This window comes from Amborella trichopoda, chromosome 10, assembly GCF_054954075.1.
Source record: "Amborella trichopoda isolate Santa Cruz 75 chromosome 10, AtrichopodaSantaCruz75HAP2 v2.0, whole genome shotgun sequence".
Classification (NCBI taxonomy): domain Eukaryota; kingdom Viridiplantae; phylum Streptophyta; class Magnoliopsida; order Amborellales; family Amborellaceae; genus Amborella; species Amborella trichopoda.
In genome coordinates, this window is record NC_142345.1 from 33,970,992 (window position 1) to 33,994,082 (window position 23,091).

Genomic DNA, 23,091 nt, shown 5'->3' on the forward strand with positions numbered 1-23,091 from the left:
TTTGGTAGTTATGCTTAAACAAGTTTGTTCACAGAAATTCCATTTTAATGCCTATGCGCTATTCCAGAAAATTCCACACATTTCTAAGAGATTCCGGGTCAATTCTTAGACGCATTTTGACTAATCAACCCTATGAATTAAGGAAATATTTCTTAGAAGATGTTTACAACCCAAACTTATATAAAACCCTGTAACACTCCATAATTAAATCACCCACAAATCCCAATAATCATAGGAAAATCCTAGAAAAATAAAAAAAAATCCTAGAAGATTGGGAAAATAGTCCAAAAATCCCAAAAATATCAAGAAAATCCTTGAAAAATGCCCTTAGAAATTAGGAGCCTAATATCTTAGGAAAATCCCTAGAAATTTCCAAAAACTCCCTTCTAGAAATTTCCAAAACTCCCTTAGGCTAGCCTAACCCTAGATCTAGAATAAACCCTAGGTGAAACCCTAAGCCAATTTTCTATGACTCCAAAACCTTAGTTTCAAAATTCAAATTCTAGAATGAATATGCCTTGGCATTTCATTCAAGCAAAGATCTATTATTAAGGATGAAGGCACTTCAGCTACTAGTCTCTAATCTGGTCTCTAACTCCGAGTAAGAGGCCAGAGGGACCGGATTTCGAGTAAGTTTTTATTTTTTAAAAAAATTTATTTTATTTTATTTTTCTTTTATTTCTTATTTTCTTTTTTTGTTATGGATTTTGCATGATTTTAAGCCAGCTTTGCTAACGGTTCTCAGAAAAAGCTGATCTTTGAACATCATATTCTTCATTTGAATCATAATTTGACCGATACAAACTCTACTAATTTTCAAATTTGACAATTTAAAACATAAAGTTGGGGAGATTTCATATGAGATCTCTTCAAATTTTCATTGTGAACAGAGATTGAGAACCAATTAGATATAAGAATTTAAATCCTTAGGACAGCCCAAGGAGGGGGCTATTTTTTTATCTTGTTTGATAATTTTTTTGCAAAGGAAAAGAGATAATACACTAAAAGACTATTATTATGTAGAAACGCTGACAAAATGTTCTAACTAAAAAGCATAATTGGGCACTTATGGATATGATGCGCTTAATGATGAGTCATACGAACTTGTCATTGACCTTTTGCGTTGAAGCCTTACATATTGATATGTATATCCTATATCGAGTTCTTTCAAAGCTGCAGAGAAGTCCCTTACGAGTTATAAACTTGGCGTAAACCATGATTAGATTATTTAAAACTTTGGGTCTATGATGCTTATATTCTTATCTCGAGCCATTAGAGATTCAAGTTACAGCTAAAACCAAAAACTACTGTACTCTGACACCTCTAAGGATTATAGATTTATAATCATGACACTAAAACTTTGTTTGAGTATAGAAATGCACATTTCTTAAAAGAACATATCAACACATACAAACCTATCCTAATAAATATACATACACTAGTTAGATACAAGCAAAAGAGTCGATACAAACACATAAAATTATGAACCAAATGTGGAAAACATTGATAACGTCATGGAGAATCGGGCGACACCCATGAACCCAATATTATAGGTGATAGTGAACCTGGGAGAAGATCTAAAATTAGAAGAGCACCACCCCACTTGAAAAAATATCAAATTTTTATTTGCATGGGCACAATAGATCAATATTACAATTTTGTTAGTCAAGACGACCTTCCAATTATAAAGAACCTATAAATTACAATGAATCTAACTTTTGGATTAATGCTATAGATGAAGAAATAGATTCTACGGCTAAAAAAGTATGCAAAAGTTGGTAGATTTGCCTAGTGGGAGAAAACTAATTCGTTATAAATAGATTTTAAATAAAAAACTCAAGGCTGATGGAAGTATAGATACATATAAAACACACTTTGTTGCTAAATGGTACAGCCAAAAGGAAGGGATAGATTTTGTGGATACGTTTTCTCATGTACCAAAATTTTCTTTTATAAAAACTTTAATGCCTATCATACTTGATCATGATTTTGAATGGTTTCAAATGGATGGTAACTGAATTTTTAAATGGAAAGTGAAATGAAAACATATACATGCTACAACTTGAAAGATATATAGCTAAAGACAGAGAAAATAAAGTGTACAAGTTAATTAAGTCATTATATGAAATGAAATAATCCTCCAAACAATGGTATTTAAAGTTTCCTGAATCTATTAGATAACTTGATTTTGTTTATACTGAAAGTGATCATTGTAAACGTATTAAAATTAGTGGGAGTAAGATTGCAATATTGTTCATATATGTAAATAATATTTTGATTGCTAACTTGATTTTGTTTATTCTGAAAGTGATCATTGTAAACGTATTAAAATTAGTGGGAGTAAGATTGCAATATTGTTCATATATGTAAATAATATTTCGATTGCTAATGATGTGTATATGATCAAGCAAAATCATGGTTGAAATCTAATTTTGAAATGAAAGGCATGAGAGTAGTAGCATCATATGTTTTTGGAATTGAAATATCTTGAGATAAATCAAATAAGATATTGAGCTTATCTCATGTTGTTGTTAATTTAAATTGGATTGATGCAAGCCAAACTCCACCCTTGTTGATGGAGGGGTTAAATTATCCATTGATTCATGCCCAACTACTGAAAATGATAATTTGATTACAGAAAATGTCCCATAGCCCCAAGCAATTAAAAGCATTATGTATGCAACGCTGGTTAGATCTATATTTTGTTGTTGGACTTGTAAGCAGATTTCAAAGTAACTTTAGAATGATACATTAGTAAGCAATAATATGGAAATTGAAGTATCGAATAAAAAAAGAAATACAGGCTTGGTAGATAGCAAGGTTATTATCATGCATACTAGACTGGCTACAATGATGATAGTAAATCCAAATAATTGTGTTGCTTTATCCACCATAGCATAATATGTAACTTGCAAATCCGCACAAGAAGTTGTTTGGTTAAGGAACTTCCATGGATCTAAAGTTGAAATGCATCTTCGTCAATGGGCATATAAATATACGAAAAGTATCCCGTCCGCATCATGTGGACAAGTGGAAGGTTGAGATTTTACAAGGCCAAATCTAATGGCCAAAAATTAATCTCATTTTTTTATTTTTTATTTTTTATTTAAATTAAATATTTATCTAAATTTTAGGGTATAGGTTTATTTTTATAAAGAGGACTAAATAAAATTATTAAAAAATATTTCGAATAAAAAACCTTTAAATTTATTTTGATCAATATTTTTATTATCTTTATTGAATTCTACCTATAAAACTAAATTTAAAATCCAATTTTTAGATTAATTTTATTTTTTAAAAAAAATAAAAATACAAAATGATGGATGAGGTTGGTTCAATCTTAACAATTAAAAGGTGCTTGTGCACCTTTTAAGCATCTACAACATGTGGATACAATACCAACCTATAAATATATTTTTTGATAATTAGGTTATCATTTTTGTCATTAAAAAATAACTCTAAATCTAAACATATTCAACGGAAGTATCGTAATATTCAAAATGTGATGGAGTATAGAGATACAACGATTAGTTATATGCCTTGGAATGAGATGATCACAACACCATATACAGGCTTCGAGTCAAGACATGTTTGATGAACACGTGGCAGTAATGAGGAACAGATAAGTCCAACCATGAAGAAAATCCATTGGTGAGAACGGCCTAGGTTTTGGTGTATTGCCGAACCCAGGTCTCTAATTCCATTCTTACCAAAAAGGTAGGGGCCTAAAAATCCCTACTGATTTACCACTTTTACTCACCCAAAAAAAACTACATTGGAAGGGTATATGAAAATCTCATACAAATAGCAAGAGGCAAGATCATATCTAGGATCCCAAAAAGGCCTTCAGGGCAAGTGGGGAACAACTCCATGTTTCACCATCACCATGGAGAAAGGAGAGAAGAAGATGGTGATGAGAATTGCAGGAGTCAAAGGGGCGAGCTGGTACAGGCTCACATGTGCATGGAGAGAGAGAGAGAGAGAGAGAGAGAGAGAGAGAGCAAACACCCATTATATGTGTTTCTCCATGAAAAAAAACAAATTCTGTGAATACTGTGAGTGTGGATTATCAACTATGACTTCTATCCCAATATCCCTTCCCCCTTACGTTATGTATGGGAAGTAATTTCATTTCACTTAAAAGCATAATAAAGTTTGCTGTTACACCTGCTAGCAATGGTTTTAAATCACACTGAATCTGTGATTAAAAGGAAGTATTTCCTTCAACGAAGCACGTTGGATTAGAAAAGAGAGAGAGAAGATAGAAATTGTGAAATCAGGGACAAAACAGTATGGGGGCAAAGGAGCAAAAGCACCGACCAGGAACATCAAGAATAAACTGAAATTGCTAGCGGTCAAAGCCAAGACAACTTTTGGGCAACAATCATGGCTGCACAACAAATCCTTGGCATAAATCACCCATAACTCTGATTTTCAATGTCAGAGAGAGAGGCGAAAGTATTCTTCAAAAAACAACAACAAAGTTTCATCGAGTTCTAAAGGTGATCATGCACTCCGTAATGGTACACAGAGAGAGTAGAGATGGAGCGCGCTTGAGAAGTTGCAGAGAGTAAATGGGGGTTGAACAGGGGAGAGAGAAATGGATGAAACGTAAAACAAGAGTTGGAGTTGAAGCTCACCAAAGTTGAAATGTTACGAGCTTTTTCTGAACTTGGAATCGACAGTCCAGAAGTCCCATACACCATAAACATGGTGTATTGAAAATACACATGATCATTGCCCAAGATATTGGGTGTTACACCATAATCTCAACCATGACATTTCCCTCCACATTGAAATTGAGATTTGATTCAAGCCAAAGAACGTGTAATCAGTGACTCTAAGAGGTAGGAGTCCATAAAAAATACCAAGATATGGACATCTTCAAGACCCATTGCCTACCGATTAAACTAGCAACCTTGAAACTGGAGGTGGCAATGTACTGAGTACCCCAGCCCAATTGGCAATGCCTGGAACAACCTAGGCCCATATAACAAAATTTAAACCTAGGTATAACTAGGCCAGGCCATGCCTAGGCTAAGGTCGATGCCCAGCCCTGCCAATCCTGCCATTTTTTGTTTTTCGTTTTAGAAATTTAGAGGACAAAAAAATCACATTTATATGCCCAACCCAACAGGACCTAAGGCTGCGTAAGGCCACCTAGGCCAAAGAATAGGGCTGGCCATGGGCCAAAGCCACTTTGGATCAGCCACGCCTAAGCCCCCTGGCTCAGTCTGGGCCAGGCCAGGACAAGGCCAACCCTCTAGGGTACGGAACTCAGGACTTGATGCCAGGGCCACCTCTCAATTCTCCAAACTGTTATGTCAAGGCAAAATCAACTCACTAGATGCTCAATACCTTGTACAATTCATCCCCAATACGACGAGCAACATGTGGCTGCATAATCAAGAATGTCCCTACCTCAAGACACAGCAACATTTACACACTACAAGCAATGTGTGATTTTAGGGTTTCAGTTATACAATCCCTGAACCTTCTGGTAGTTATTCCAAAATCAAAACCAATTCACCAATTCACTAATTCTTTGGTGATATGCAAAGAGAAGTCCAGGTAATGGGCCTTCAGCGAAGTTGCTTGATGGTTCTGGGCGAGTTTCTCGAGAGTTTAAGGCATTCAAAGGGGATAGGCCCCATTGGAATTTCTGGAAGCATCGAGAAAAAGGAGTGCTCGAGGTGTAAGAACCACAATAGATGCCAAGAATTCATGTACAAAGGGGGTTCAAGAAAGTTTAGGGAAACCTTTGGAAGGGAAAGTAGGTCAGAATAGTCACATGCAGATTGCAAATCCATAATGCTAGTCATGACGCTGGACCGATTTCAGGTAGGAGTTGCACTCTAGAAATCTCCAAAATTCATCTTGTTAGACAATAGAGAGGAAAAGACAATAGAGAGAAAAATAAAGAAAAGAAAAGGAAAACTAAAAATATGTAAGAAGTCAGTGGCCCCCTAAAAGGACGACTCATGGTAGCTGCAGAGGACGTGTAATAGCAGCTCAGACTAATAGAACACCTGCACCTAGGTTGTGAAGGACAACATACTCCAAAACCTTCAAAATCAACAATTTGATCCTTCAAGAGAATCCCAACCCCTTAACTAGGTAGACTTTGATGATACTGGTAAAATTACATGAAAATGCAATAGATGACCCACCTTGGAGAGCTTTCGGTGTCAGATGTGTAAGTTGGCTTTGGACGAGAATCAGAAGTCTTGATCCACCATTTCAGCAGAAGCTCAGTCCCCAAATATTTCGAGAAGTATTTGTGAAAAAAGATTGATGCTAAAGATCAATGGCTAGTTTACATGCACTTTTTATCTTTCAACGAAAGTAACTCCTGGATCTTCTCCACGAGCCAAGTAAGCCAACAAATGCACCACTGGAAGTGAACTTCCTATCCACTTCACCAGGAGATGCTTGGAAGACATTGGCATGTAATAGGAGTTGATGGGTTAGCTAATTTATCTTATTATTATTCAAAGAAACAATGTGTTCATCATGACCTGTCAGAATGAATGGCTATTTTATGCATGCACCCCGTAATACTCAAATGATAGCATTTTTGTAGTTTGCAATACCTGAATTCAAAACAAAAGAATGGTATGGCTGATAATTCAAGATTCAGTCTACAACAGTGTTACTCTATGGTCAAAGGGAATCTTCTGACATTGATGAGAAAAAAAGGTAAAATGCAGCACTCCCATTTAACAGCAAAACAAGGGATCCAATATTATCAACTGATTAGGCGAAGGTTCTTCATGATGGTAGCATGACAATTACAACTGCCACTATCCAGCCATCCATAAGAGCAACAAGTCAGGGGAGGAGGTTCTCACTTAATCTAGGACAAGGTTGCATCCAAGACAATCCACACTCCATACCTTAAGACTGAAAATCTGCTCACATTCATCTTTACTAAACAGTTTGTAGGAACTGCTTTCTTGCCATCATAAGCAAGATGGATAATAAGAACACACATGCAACAACTTGATGGGGATTCTAGAGAAGTTAAGGATACATATATGTCTTGTGTGCTCATTATGTATTTTTTCCCTTTGTGGACTATCTTCTAACTATACATTAGGCCAAGGGTATTATTGTCTCTGTCAGACTACAGAGTACAGATCACAATGAAATGTGCATGGAACCCTAACCTCCATTCTGAGACTCAGTGGCTCTCTTTTTCTCATGTGGCCACCTTACTGCACGATATCATTCACTTTCCCAATATATATTCAAATAATAATCACATACCAGTCAGCAAATGTAGTAGTATGGATTTGTTCTGATATTCCTAAGCGATCATATGTCTAGGGCAAATCAAGGACAAATAGAAATCATTGAGAGACATTTTATTTTGAATGTTCCACGTACAAAACAAAATGTTTCCATGTATAATGGTTCACATGGAGGATCTTAGAAAGAACGTTCATTAACAGAAATTTTAGGAGAAAATTTTGAGTCTTTTTTCGGGTTAAGTGAAAAATCCTTAAATCTTCCAATGACTAGATCCAATGATACAATCTTGCCAAATTTTATGGCCCAAATTTTTAAGGTTAAACCACTTTCAAACATGTTCAGATAACAAGACAAGTGTATGCAGAAGACATTATCATCCAAGAATAATAAATTTTCCATATAATCTTTTCAACCACTTAGCGCCGCATCAAAACACCTAAAAGTCACATAATGAGAGGCTGAAAAGAAGTCCTGAGGTTTGATACTAACACAATGTTGCGCGCATGAACTCTTTGACAGAACCCGATAATTCAAATATGGCTGATTTTCACCGAAAAATCCAAATCTAAAGTCAAGACAAATATTTACACTAAAAATCCCTAATAAATTTCACTTTAATATCCATATCTAGAGTTTCTACCTGATATGACATCTAAAACCAAAACCGCTAGGCATTAAAAATTAAGATGTAAGATCAGAATGGTTATGGTTTGAAAAAGTAGTTATCTTGTGTGTTTGGATGATTCTTAAGTCGCAGATAGCGTGAGTTATATTCTAGGTCCACATCATTTGGTGTCTCAAGCGGGGCTTACTCAACAAGTCGATCCCACTAATATGGTAATCACCTCTTTTAGAAACTATGTAAAAGCCGTTTTGCCCATATGTCAAGTAGAGCGCTTTGATTCGAGAATGGTATGGGTCCTTCACAGTATTATTGCTGGGCCCCATGATGAGGTATTTGACTCCATTCTCACCAAAGGATAGGGGCCCAAAAATCCCCACTGACTTACCATTTACATACCCAAAAAAAAAAGTAGAGCGCTTTGGTGAGTTGTACACAGCACCCAAAACCCCCACTCTATGTTATGTTTGATTATAAGAATAAGTAGGAGGTAGAAAATGGTCAAAAACTACTTTGTGCTATAATTAACAAAATTAGCACTAGTTATGATTTGATACACTAATGTATACGCATACATTATGGTCAACAATTTCATGCCATAAGACTTTTCATTGGATAACTATTGATGCAAGCGAACATTACGCAGCAAATTTGAAGGCCAACGTTCAGGCCTTTAGAGGCATTTTTCATCCTAGTTCAATGGGCAAAACTGGTATAGTGGCTTTCACCATCTTAGGGCTTTTGATTCGTTTCCAAAATGGGCGACACTGGAGTGAAACGTTATGGCTTTCCGAAGTTGGGGTATTGTTTTAGGGTTTTCTTTAGGACATATATATTTTAATTTATCTTTTAAGGGCAAAAGTGTCAAATATGGATTCAATTTTAATTGGAAGTTCTAATAACATTAGAAGTACAGTTAAGGCATCCAAATAAAGTCTATAAATAAGGACTATATAGGGTTTTCATTTAAAGTTGATTGTTTTTCAGACATGTACGCTAAGTTTGAAATAAACTATCAGAGTTTCAAAGTAGTCTTCTTTGTTGCAACAAACTTCAACATCCAATTGGATCCACCTTACAATACTCCTTGCACTACATGATACTCCCCATTCAAGAATCAAGTCCCCTAACCTAGGGAATGGCCACCTATAAACCTCCGACAGGCATACAGTATATAACCAGTAAGTTTTTTCAAAAAGCCACATAAGCTAAGCCAATTCAACCAGGAATAGACTCTCCCAAATCTTGGGAAATCAAATACTTATTCTCAAGAGGGAACTTGGCAACTTTCATAGTTTCCTTGCTCTTAAAGCCCATTCCAACTATTCAACATCAAAACTTGCGGATATCTAATTTCCTAAAAGCCAGGACCATAAACTTCCACAAGGGATTTTATTACCATCATAATAATTGTAATCGTTTTTGTTTCCAATATCAAAATATTGAGACAACCTTGTCAGGATTCAGCAACCCTCTTAGATGCGGAAACAAGAATCCTAGTGTCAAAATCCCACCAGGATCGGGTAATTCACTGGCTAGAAAATGAGAATGAACCACAATAGGAACATGAGACATAAATCATAAAAACACAGACATCACAAGAATACAAAGATTTACGTAGTTCACCTAAAAGGGCTATGCCCACGGCTAAGGAGGGAAAAAAAATCACTTAACAATGAGGATTACAAGATTAGATGAAAATACCGATCTTGCAAAAGCACAAGGATGGATCGAGATCACCTCTCTCTCTCTCTCTCTCTCTCTCTCTCTCTCTCTCTCTCTCTCGCTCTCTCTCTCTCTCCACAATGAAAAGCGGCACCGAGAAGAGATATTACTTGTTTGGGGCTTTCTCTCTCCTGCCTTGTTTCTTCAAGAGAATCTTTCTCTAGGCTACTTTCTTCAAGAGAATCTTTCTCTATCTTGGCTTCCTTCTTTCTTGAGGATCTTCTCTCTCTTGGCTTCCTTCATCAAGATTCTTCTTTCTCTCTTGGCTTCTCTCTCTCTTAGTTGTGTAGAGGTTTTGTTTTAATCTCTCTATAGGAATCTCACCTTTCCCATATGGTGACCCAACTAAGCCACACATGTTCTTTCTCTCACATTCCTTATTTATAACGTTAGGAGCCCATACTAACTACATTCCATCAAGCCTGCTAACTCTTACAAAGAGGAACTCAATCCATGAGGTCCACCCAATTTCCTTTGACAATAAGATACACTCAACCCCTAAAACTTGTTATTTGGATGGTATTCCATTTACAACATAATCACCCACATCACTTCCACCCCAGAAGCAGTATTTTAAAATGTGACCGCATCAGGCATTATGCATTGGCCGATGCATCGCACATGTCCGCATATACGGTTTGGAGAGATGTGCCCACATATGCCCCGCATCTCTCCACATCAGAGCCACATCCCGCATCAAGCGCATCGTACCGCATATGCAGTCTGCCATATTTTTCAAAACTGAACCCCTGGGGCAGGGGTAATAAGGTCATTTTGACCCCCAAAATTGGGGGAAAGGGTTTGGGGGGTATTGAACCCCCCAAACATCACTTTTTAGCCACTACCATGGCTGTTATTGGATCATTTGAATCTCACTCTCAAGACTTGAGAAATGATGATGATTGCATTGACTCTTCTTGAGCTTGATTTTTAAACTCTTTAATCTTCATGGATTTTTAGTTTGTAGTATTTTGTAACTTTAAAGTTTGTGGTTGTAGATTTGTTGTGCTTTTGTTTGTTGATTGTTGAATGTTTTATGAAGCTATTTTCAAGTTTCTAGTTTCTATCAGAAGATAGTGGATGCAGAATATCTGAAAGTTGATACTTTTGGAGTTAATGAATAAATTAAATACCTACTATCACATATATCACCTCCAAATTTTTTTCTATAAATTAACCTATTTTTTTAGATTTCCTTAAAAAATTTATATTTATTGACAGCATCAAGCCACATCGCCGCATCGGCCTCCCCAACGCATACGGCCGCATCCCGCATATTAAAACACTGCCCAGATCACAAGAAACTAACAAACGGTACTTTCCGCTAGGATTTTCTGATTTCTATTGGGGTGGTGATTTTGGATTCACCATCCTCAACCAGCCTATTCTCAATTGAGTTGTGGTTCTCAAGTAAGACTTGATGCGGGTTTGATTTTCAACCAATAAGATATTGTAGTACTGTAGTTAGTCTAAGAAGCCTTATCATTACATAAAAGACAAAGTTTACCCAAACATTTGGTTGTTTAGAATGCTTAACATTAATTTGATTCACTTCGCATTTCTTTTGGGTTTTTTGGAGTTGCATGCATATTTGGTATATTATTGGAAATAGGTAAAAGCTAGAAAACAGTTTCAAAGATCCTGAGACCACCAGCTCCCATTTTTGACAATTATAGTGAGCAAATGATGGATGGAGGAGCTACTATATGTGCAAGACTGGAAGCAAGAATCCTAACATCTTCCTAAGAGAAGCTGAGATTTCAAGAAACATCAAAATAATCAAGAACTTTGATTGGAAGGATATACTGGTGTTTAGCAATTTAGATTAACAAGATAAAATCTGAATTCGGTCAAAATGCCAAAAGCTTGTATAAGTGGTAACATAAAATCACATCCCCTCCCACCCTCCCCTCCGCTCCCCTCCCCTCCCCTCCACTGCAGCCCCACAATTGAGAGAGAGAGAGAGAGAGAGAGACTGCAGCCTCACAATTGAGAGAGAGAGAGAGAGAGAGAGAGAGAGAGAGAGAGAGAAAGATTCACTCTTCGAAGGTATGTGAAAGGACTCTTGATGATGAACAACAGGTATTCCACATCTGCTCCAAGGGTAACAAGGATTTCTAATTTGTAGTTAGAAATAAAATAAAGAAATACAATTCTCAAACATAACTACCATTCCTGTTCAAGTTAGCAAATGCACATGGCATTATACCATCAATGAGAATACATTTTCCAGCAGTCACAGAACTAATAATATTAATAGATTTAACCATAAATCATACTACAGCAACACAAACACAACAATTTTTTTAACAATGACTACAAGCTACGAAAGAATAAATTCCATCCCTGAAAAAGACAGGAAACTAGTCAGCTGTAATTTGTTTCAAGTTATTCTTGACGATAAGAGCAAATTTGCTTGCTCACTTAGACAACCGAGTAAGATATCAAGTCAAATATGATAGGCATACAGTCCTAAAAATCCATCAAATAGGGGTATACAAGCCTAAACACAACATAACCAATGGTACTGATCAAAGAGAAGTGGAAAGCCACCAAATATAAGGACAACAATAACAGGATATATATCTTATTAGTTCTCATCATTGTTTCACAATGATCAACATTACAAATTTCTTCCCAAAATCAAAGGCACTCAAGCTGTCCAAATTGATAACATACTTGATATGTTCAAAAGAAAAAGAATCATGGCTGCGAAAAGCTCTCCCATGCAATGGCAATGCATAAAATCAATACAGAAGAAAGAGAAAATCAAGGCCACAGAAAAGACAATTTGTTCTTGTTTTAACTCAGTGAACCTTAACTTTTATAGTAGCATACTTGAACACCAACTCAAAAGAAGCCCAATTCTACTCATTAAATAACCAAATTAACCAATGAAATGAACCAATTAAGAACAGCATGAATACTTCTTGGTTTGATCTGAATGTTCATTGGCATCATCGACAAGGCTCACCCTGTTAAGAGATAACTCCGCCTTATAAGAATCTGAATTGAGAACCTTCCTACTCACATTATTGTATATCTCTCTTATCACTATCTCAAAGGCGGCCTTCACATTAGTGGAATCGAGTGCAGATGTTTCCATGAAAAATAGACCCTCAGCTTCAGCAAGAGCCTTCCCTTCCTCTACACTCACATCTCGAATGTCCACTAAATCACATTTATTCCCAACCAATATTCTTGAAACAGTTGTATCAGAATGAGCTGCATAAGAAGAAATGAAAACCATAAAACTACAAAAGAAATGAAAACCATAAAACTACAAAGGATACTAAAGTGGACGACCTGAAAGCCAAAATGAAGTCAAAAGAAGAAGACCCAAAATCGAAAAGCCCACGAAAAACCAATAAATAATTAAAACCCCGTACTTAAACACTAGATATTACCAAAAAACTTAGAACATAGAATTTGAATTGAAGAAAAGGATAAATAGCAAGATGAACAAACTGATATACATCTGAAATTAAACATATTTCAGAAACCTAAAAGAAGTTGAGATCTGAGCTGATTAAACCCGATTTCAAGGAAAACCCATATATGGAAAAAACACAAAACTAGAAGAGCACTATATCCAAATCTCAATGAAATCCAATTCTTAACAAAAATAAAAGGTCTTGCTCTTGAACTTCTTCAGCATGACAGAGAGGGCAAACTAGAAGAAAACCCCAATCCCGTACACACCAAACCCCAAAGGTAATACCAGGAAACCATAAAACCCCAAAAAATCAAAAATCACCAATCAAAATCCCAAACATATCTTTCTTGCAAAACTAAAAAGAAACCAAAAGACCAGTGATGAAACCGAGTCACATATATGGAAAAGCAGAAAAATGTAAAAAAAACAGTCAGAGGCTTGGTACGGAGAAAAATAAATCATATGACTTACTCTTGAGCTCTTCAAGCCATCTAGTAACATTGTCAAAGGTAGTTCTCCTGCTTATATCATAGACAATAAGAGCACCAACTGCTCCTCTGTAATAAGCAGAGGTAACAGCTCTGAACCTCTCTTGACCAGCTGTGTCCCAAATCTGAGCTTTCACTTCTTTTCCATTGATCTCCATGCTCTGAGTCTGAAACTCCACACCGATTGTTGCCTTCGAATTAGGGTTAAACTCGTTCCTCGCATACCGCGATAGCAAATTCGACTTACCAACAGCTGAATCCCCAATAATTACCACCTTGAAGAGATACTCTTCCCCTTCTTCCTCCTCCATTCTCTCTCTAGAACCCAAGATTTCTCAGTTTGATTAACAAAGGAAGAAACCCAACGCACGTGATTGAAAGAGAGAGAAGTGAGAGAGGCTTTGAAGTTATACCAAGCTTCTGGGCTGAATTAATGGAGTGGAGTTTTCAAGCATTGAGGATTTCAGTGCTACACTAATACAATGCTAGGGATCCCAATGCACATGAAGAGAGAGAGAGAGAAAGAGAGAGAGGTTTTAACTTTTTATAGCATGTATTTTGCAGTAACGTACTACATTTTCTGTTGACTGTTAGTAAATACACCAACAGTCAGATTGAAAAACAATTGACAGAGAGAGAGAGAGAGAGAGAGGGAGAGAGATTTGTAGTTTATATTATCAGTATAGTAAATAACTACACTGTGTAATTTATTTTGCATACTTTCATGATTAGAGAGGTTCTATTAAGGAGGCAACCAAAATTTTGTCAAAACCTAGGATAGAGAGAGAGGTTTTTAACTTTTAATAGCATGTATTTTAAAGTAATACAATAATTTCTTTCTTTGTTTTATTAAAGTTAGATACATTAAAGTTTCTCCTCATTGTTAATAAATACAATAGAAAAAACAATTGATAGAGATTTCGGGATGAAAAATTGTTTCATGCGGGTTGGACCGCATTTCTACACATGTTGTTCGGAAAGTGTCAAGCATCAATCTTAAAGATAGATGTAAGTAGGAGTTGTATCTAAAAACAATAGAAACTAATAGTCCAAATATTTTCTTATTAGGAATATTATTTTTAATTTTTTAAATTTATTTATTTATTCATATTCATGATATTCATGTTAGAGATTACATGTCTTTAAAAATTAAGTCTTAAAATCCATCTTAAAAATAAATTTATTAAGAAGCCCGCATTTCTACATATGCAAGCTGGGCCGCATAAAAACTGGATCCGATAGAAATTATCTTGTCATAGTAAATAACACGTAGTTTATGTTGCATAGTTTCATGATGAGTAGTTTCTACTTTTTTTGGAATTCATTCTCTAGTCTAATTTTAACTTTTTGAGAAATGCACCACATTGGTTCTCATTGATCCTGCAGGACAAAAAATGAGTGTTGAACAAGTATAGACAGACTGTGTGTAGTTTTGTTAGATATATATTGTTTTTTAATCTACAATAAATTCTTTTTTTTGTGGTGAATGTGAAATATTCAACTTGTAGTTTTGTTAGATATGTATTTTTTATTATTTTTTCTTTTCTTTTTTTGTGGTAAATGTGAAATATTTAACTATTACATTGGTTTTGGGGTGAACATATAAAATATAAAATTTCAAACAAATTTTGAGGTAAGGATTTTCAGAAGAGAATGAGTGAGAAAGAACTATGTATGTGTGTGAGATTCTGTTTGATGACATATTTTAGAATAAAAGTGATTATATTTAAATAAGTGTGTTGGATACTCTCTTTCTTCCTATATTTTAGTCTCATTTACTGAAATGGACAGGGAGTTTATGCTCTGTTTCCCGAGTCACCAGTCAACAGCGTTTCTATCGGAAAAAATACAGGGAAAATTAAAAAAAAAACCCTAACCATACATTTTTTTTATGTAACTTATCCCAACCAAACTTTTTTTTCAAAATACATTTTTTATACCCTAATCAAATGAAAAATAAAAAAAATAGCTAAACTACCCTCCCTTATTTTTACTTTACCCACTCTTCTCTCTCCTCCATCGCATTAACATAGGGGCTCCTGCGCTATGTAAAATTCGGTCCGGTAGTAGGGCTTTGGCACAGTGTAAAATGCGGTCCAACAATAGCGCTCTATAAAGTGCAGTCCGGCAGTTACAAATGACGGTCCGGCAGTTGCAAAGGGTGGTCTGGCAGTTGTAAATGGCGGTCCGGCAGTGGCAAAAGGCAATCCGACAGTAGATGTTACTGGATTTTAAGGCTCTGACATTATGTAAAAGGCCGGCAGTAGATGTTACTGGATTTCAAGGCTCTGACATTATATAAAAGGTGGTCATGCAGTAATCAATTTTGGTGCAATAGTTATCTTAGATCAGTCCGACACTTATGCGCTCCTGCAATATGATGGTATGCTCCAACAATGTACTACTGAGATCGAAAAGTCAACCTCAAATCTGGCCAAAATGATTTTTGTATAGAGGAAATATATTTTCTGTCTTAAAAAAGTGAACTTTTTCCCTGAGAGGCATTTGCATAAAAAGTTTATTTTGGAGAAAAAAAAAATGAAAGAACAAGTTAAGTTGGGGTAAGTTGCATAGAAGGTGGTCTTGGGTTTTTTTTTTTTATTTTATTTTATTTGTGTAATTTCCCACCTAACTTTTCTTTCACTTTTTTTCCAAAACAAACGAAAATACCATTAAGGGAAAAAGTTTATTTTTTTTGGGAATGCTCTTTCCGTACACGAATATCATTTTGGCCATATTGGTCACTTTTGGACTTAGTAGCACATCTGCTCAAGCACACCATCACATTGCCAGAGCGTGCACCGGACCGTCTTGCTATAGTGCTGCCGGACTACCCTTTGCAACTGCCGGACCACACTTTATATAGTTTCGGAGCCCTACTATAGGATTGCACTTTACATAATATGGTGACCTATTGTTGGACCACATTTACACAGTGTCGGAACCTTACTGCCGGACCGTATTTACATAGTGTCAGATTTTTTTGGTGGGATAGAGGAGAGAGGCGTGGGTAAGGTAAAAGTAAATAAGGGTAGTTTAGATATATATTTTTTTTTTTGTTGGATAAAAAGTGTATTTTGTAAAAAAGTGAAAAAAAATTCTGTTGGGATAAGCAGCATAAAAAGTATAGTCTCGGTCTTCTTTTATAATTTTTCCAAAAATATAAAAAGGATCGCTCTTTTTAGTAAAAAAATAAAAAATCCATTATATATAAGAATATTTCCGGTTGTAACCTTTCTATTTTAATTGCAATTCAATAATTACTCCGACAAAATAACCGTTGGCGTCTTCATCTTACCGTTAGAGAGAGAGATGGATTTTGTAGAGAGAGAAAGAGAGATTTTTTAGTGTGAAAAAGGAATGGCATCATATGGATGAGCTGGGATCACGGGGTTGATCATGTGCGTAGCCGACCTTGGGAGCACTATTTCACACTTCTATTTTTGAACCACATGAAAAGACCCCAATCTTTGTTCAAATACCAAAAGTGTCTTCATAGTCTACATATGTGCCCGAGCCGGTTTCAATCGAAAATCGGGAATCGCCCGGTCCTAGAGCGGAACCGTCGGTTCTCATCCCGTTCAGCTCGATTCACACACGTAACACATGACACACACGTGCGAACGTGCCACACGTACACTCATACTTACACGCATACACGTGTGTCCGAACGCACGTACAAGTATGCAACACGCATACTCACACTCGCACACATGTGTCTGAGCGCACGTGCGAACGTGCCCCCACGCACACTCACACGTACATACGTGTATTCGAGCGCACATGAGACCGTGCCCCACGCACACTCATACGTGCACACGTGTATCCGAGCGCACGTGCGAGGTTGCCCTAATATTTTTATACACATTTTATAATTCATATTGCATAGGTATTTATATACCAAATTTGAATACCCATCTTTCGATGTGAGATAATTCCCAAACATCATTAAATGAAAATGAAATGTAAATATAGTCTATTAATCAGCAATTTATAATCACATGTAATTAGATGGCTTGATAGTTATGACTTTGAATTTTTTACTTGAGGTCCCAATGTCGAATCCCCGTGGGCACCCTTATATAGTGGTTGGTATAAATATTTTTGTTGTTTTCGAATCCCCTGGGGCATGTGTTGCATTTTTGTTGTATATATAGTGCTTGGTATAAATATAAATATTTTTGTTGTGTATATAGTGATTGGTATAAATATAAATATTTTTGTAAATAATATAAAAGACATAAAAAAATGAAAACTAAAAAAATTAATTTTTTATATAACCGTTAATTTTTTTTGTATATAGTGGTATAATTATTTTTGTAAATAATATGAAAAGTATAAAAAAAATAAAAATAAAAAATTTATTCTATTTGAAATCTCCATCTTTCTATTAATAATCTCTTTTACTAAATTTATTATAGAAACCTAAAAAAATAAATTTTTGAAAAATTGAAGTGTTATTTCCAAAATTTGTACGTATTTTATTAATTTTTACATTGATAACCAAATCTTTTATTTTATTTGTGAATTTTTACATTATAAATCATGTAATGTATTATTTTTCTTACAGTTGTCACTAATACATTTTAAATTAAATAATATTATAAAATATTTTTAATTTGTTATTATTTGTCTAATAAAATAATTATAAAATGTAAAGTAATAATTATAATTTCAGTATATAATATTATAATTAGTGAGGTTGTAATAATTTTGGATTATAGTTGGTTAGGCTGTAATAGTTTGGGTTTTTTTAGCGGGTTAGGGTTTTTCGCCAAAACGAGATTTTAATGGCCATTCTTTCATTGATTAGTCTACTCTTTATAATAGTCCATATATAATTATATATTTTATCCATGATAATTCTATGATTTTTCTTTTATGTGATGCAAATTTAATAGTTAAAATAAATTTATACAGGGAAAGAACATCTCAATATTCACAAATTGATAAAAAAAATGAAAGTTAATAATGTAGTACCCTCATTTTTTATTGGATTACTAAAAAAACAACATTTATAATGAATTTTAATAATTTTTTCGGACTTTTTTGAAGCTTCAATCCGACCGATTCAGCCGATTCCCGATCCGGATCGATTTTTGAGGTGCCGCATCCGGGTCACCGATCTGTTTTTTAAACCATTGGTTCATAGACAAAAAATCCACCATCTAATCATGGGAAGAAAGACAGTGGAGATGAATAGGTGAGTTTACTAGCAGTGAGATGTGGCTCATCTACACCGTTCATGGCTCATCTACACCGTTCACTGATGTGGATGACTGTTCGTTTATCATATGCTATGTCTACAATGCATGTGTATAATAATGCATTGATTCAAAACCCACTAGTCAGGATTGAGAATTGTCGATCTGAATTGGAAATCAGTCAACAAACCATTTCTAATCAAATATTGGGAACCAATCCCACTAAATGGTAGTTCATCAGTATCCTCAAGGAACCGAGCATCCTGTTAAGGAATCGAGCTATTTAAATAGGTTGGTGCACCCATTTTATATTTTTTATTATTTTTTTGTTTATTTTTTCCATTTTTCGTGGACTACTTCTCACCTTGGTAATCAATTGGATTGGCGATCTAAGTCAATAATTCACCAATCTAGACCAATTTCCTAGATAACCAATTCAACCAAAACCAACGGAGGACTTGAAACAAATGGACTCGCTCTCCGCATTGCCAACGTCTTCTTGCTTTTGCATAGCATTCCTATGCTTGTAGTAAAAAGTAAAAACCACATAAAATTCCCGAGATCTTAGAAACAATAAATATATATTTTTATTAGGTTTCTATTGTTCACACTGCTTTTTTCAATAATTACTTAAAATGTTATGTTAGGTTGTTCACATTATGGAGCATTTATACAATTGTATACGCTCATTTTAGATATTGTTTGTCATTAGGAGGAATGCAACATCATCTACATGTGGGTATGAGGTCACTTACATGGAGCATATTAGTGGCATTTAATGCTCCATGTAAATGAGGGTGTCACATCATCTACATAGAACATTAAATGTCAGTATGTTCCATGTAAGTGATGTCATACCCATGTTGATGATTTCACACCTCACCTAATACTAAATTACCCTTACTAAAAAATACTCTTAAATTGTTTGACTTGCAAGTAATCTTGCAATCCATTGTAAATCCCTTGAAAATAGATGCAAATCAAGCACTCTTACAAGCACTCTTTTATTATGTACTACATGATACATTGTTTTCAAGCACTAAAACCTTTTCTTTATAAAACCTACACCAATCAAGGTCGAGATGATTAATTTAAGAATTTTCACCCAACTTGCATTTTTCAACGGGATTTTGTGGTGCAAGTTTACTTTTTATTGTCCTGAATATATGTAAATTATCTCTTTGTATATTTTTCTTTTTATATTTGTTTATCAGATTGATGAAGTGGTTTACGTTTTTTGAAAAATAAATAAAATAAAGATGACCTCACTCATTGGCTGGGGCCCTCTATGAAAACAAACTATAATTGAGCTGTGTCCATGAGTTGAAATGTGGACTCTTAGTTAGGTCAATTTGTGTGCAAAAAGCTTATCTTATTGTTGGAGAATGGTTCCCTTTGCCATTTTCCAATTGACTTAGCTTTTCATCTACAAGTGATTAGAATGTGTAGTGAAGGTTTCACATTGTTTAATAAAACCAGGTTTCACATTGTTTAAATAAAACCAGGAATGGAAGAGTGGATATTTTAATCTTATGCTTCAATCCCCACACATTTCCTTTTCAAAGGAATCTCAACCTTCTAGGCACAGAGAATGTGTTAATTGTTTAGGATGACTGGAGAATTTAAAGCATGAGAGAGACAAATCTACTACATTAAATAAATAATAATCATGTGATCAGGAAAACAGTCATTTTAAAATTGAGTTGTATAATAGTTGTTAAATATAATAGAGAGTATATTTTTGTGACACCTCGATGAAAGAGAAAGCTGGGCATTTCATTTTTCATTAATTTAAATAAAAGCAGAGGTGCAGCTTAAAAGAGCCATGGGAAAAGAACCTATCCAAAAGACTTCATTTTCTGCATTTGTAATATAGCGCATGAATAAAGGAAAAGCTTTACAAGTGCCTCACCAGATAAAAAGTATATGGGACCCTGCTCTAAGCCAATGGATCTGAGTAGATAGATGGGATGACTTGAGTCACAGTTTCACAAATTGGCACTTTAGTTCCATATCTTGATGCAATGGGTCGGAGTATTTTAGTTTTTAATTTTTATTTTGTAAATCGTTTTTTTACGAAATTTGGGGCATGCATACATTTGATAGGGATGCACATTATAAAAACTAATAAAAAATACTTTTTTGATAGAAAATTATTGGAATGCCCTTGAAACGTTTGGGGCAATTTGGTTTTTTTTCAACAATAAATCTTTTTTCATTTTGTTTTGTAAATAAAATAAAATTAAACAATGTTTTAGCGAGACATTGTAACTTGAGCCATCCTGACCGTCAAGTCAAATCAAATGGCTAAGAAGTGGGGTCACGTATAGTTTATATGTGGGTGGGGTCACATAGAAGCTTTCCCATGAATAAATCTTTAGATCTCATGCATGAATAAATTCCATAAAAATATTGTAGGGCCTAGTCACAAAATAACAAATGTGATTTTCACAAGAAATAATGCACTTAGTTTCTAAAATGTTGAATCTATCCTACTCATATTTTATTGTATTTTCTCATTTATTCTTAAGATCTAAGGACCCTTTTAGATACGGAAGCGGCAACTCCGAAAGTTGGATTCCTTCAAGATCGTATATTTAACCGACTATAAATAAAATAAGCAAGAGTACGAACTATAATACGAGAATAAAGCATAAAACAGACACACCACAATAACCTAAAGGTTTACATGGTTCACATCAACAGGGATATATCCATGGGCATCACAAAATGAAATCCATTATACAAATGAAAGTTACATCACATATTTTGGGATACAAAGCTACCTCTCTAACTCTCGACAAAAACCAGTCGAGAACCCCTTTTAGACTAGCTCTCCTGACCAACATCATAGCAACCAAGACTTTTCTTAACTAAATGGAGAAACCACCCAACATATCTATAGGAGTCACTACTTTACAAGAAACCAACATTGCACTCTGCATGAACCATACCGCTCTCTATAGAGGAATCCACATTAGCCCAAATCGGGTTTCCATATGGTGAGCCCCATTAGGGTTGTACATATTCTTTTCTCTATCGTTCCATATATATAAGAAATTTAATACCAGATAAGAGTCACATAGATGTCACATATATTTTAAACTTAAGACATAACAGAGAGTTTAATTTCGTAGGACTTCAATGACTATTCCATCTAAATTAGGAAACTTATCGTACATTCAAAACAAAGGAAACTTATCAATAGTAATCTCTTATAATATGAGATTTCCTTATGGGGGTGATTTTTAATATCACAATGTCCAACAATCTCCATCTTGATATCAAAATTATACGCTCATCATGCCAACATCTATTAAATAGCGTTATGAATTCTTCTTTTTTGTCAAGTAAATTTCTTTGTCATTCATGCTGAGATCGATTGTACTTGCTACCACATTTTTCCACAAAAAAAAAACTCTCATATATTTTCCATGTGCTTTTCTTTCACCGAATGCACAAGGTGCGTACCAGGCTAAGGTACATTTTTTCAATTGTGAAATAAAAGGATAAATGGTGAAGTTAGATAATATATTGTTTGAGATGAAGAAATATGGAGGCAAAGTGTTTGTGAAAATTCCGCAGTGCAACAACAAAAAAATAAGAAATCTATTCTATGAAGGTCAGCAAGGCAAATGTAGTGATTTCACTATTAAGGTAGAGATTGTTGGGCTTAATGATATTAGAAATCACCACTCCTAGATTTCTTCAAAAGATTGAGGGTATTATGGTTTTTAGCGAAAATGAAAAGGAGTTTTATTGAGGAACATAAAAAAAATCATATTGATCTTTATATAAATGGTCTAATGAACACATAATACATCTTTTTTAGGCTACTCCTTTGGTGTCATAAAAACGGAATCTCCTAGAGAGATGGATTTCCAAGAGAGGGATGTGGCTTCCTAAAGAGAGGTAATTTTCCTATGCGGTTTTACTTGATAGTTTCTACTTCTAAAGAGCAAAATTCTCTTGGTTGCTCTCAAGGTTCTTTTTCAGATAATGGTATAGCGGTGGGAAAAACGATGTTGATCAAGGATATTGCTTGGTTAGAAGAACGTATTTAGAAGGAAGATATGTGAGATTTTTATCGATGTTTACACAAACATACATTTTTTGTAATCGAAAATGGTAATATTCATGAAGTTTTACTGGCCGAGGCCATGGACATAACCCTTAGGGGTGAACATATAAATTATGTATCACTGTGTTATGCTTTTTATATTTATTTTATTTCTCACATTGCTTTTATCATTTTATTCATTTATTTCGCATCTAGCCAATTATGCACATCATCTTATGTGAGATCCCCGCGTTGGGACTCTTAGTTATGCAAGTGAGTGGTTCCCGACAACTGTATTTATC

The 23,091-nt window shown here is 34.9% G+C and overlaps 1 protein-coding gene and 1 long non-coding RNA gene across 2 annotated transcripts; one reads left to right on the forward strand and one right to left on the reverse strand.

Moving 5' to 3' along the window:
- Positions 1 to 217: 217 nt before the first annotated feature.
- On the forward strand, positions 218 to 22,926 carry LOC148780164 (uncharacterized). The gene is made up of 3 exons (XR_016042632.1): positions 218 to 629; positions 18,581 to 19,020; positions 22,562 to 22,926. It is a non-coding gene; the product is annotated as an uncharacterized LOC148780164 (long non-coding RNA).
- On the reverse strand, positions 12,161 to 14,025 carry LOC18446657 (ras-related protein RABA5c). The gene is made up of 2 exons (XM_006856768.4): positions 13,509 to 14,025; positions 12,161 to 12,826 (listed from the first exon to the last, which is right to left on the reverse strand). The coding sequence occupies exons 1-2, from the start codon at positions 13,834 to 13,836 to the stop codon at positions 12,510 to 12,512; spliced, it is 645 nt and encodes a 214-aa protein (XP_006856830.1). The 5' UTR covers positions 13,837 to 14,025; the 3' UTR covers positions 12,161 to 12,509.
- Positions 22,927 to 23,091: the final 165 nt, after the last annotated feature.

Coding starts and splice junctions, on each gene's coding strand:
- LOC18446657 (XM_006856768.4), bottom strand. CDS start 13,836: ATGGAGGAGGAAGAAGGGGAAGAGTATCTCTTCAAGGTGGTAATTATT. Junction 12,827..13,508: donor ATGGCTTGAAGAGCTCAAGA/GTAAGTCATATG, acceptor CTTCTTATGCAG/CTCATTCTGATACAACTGTT.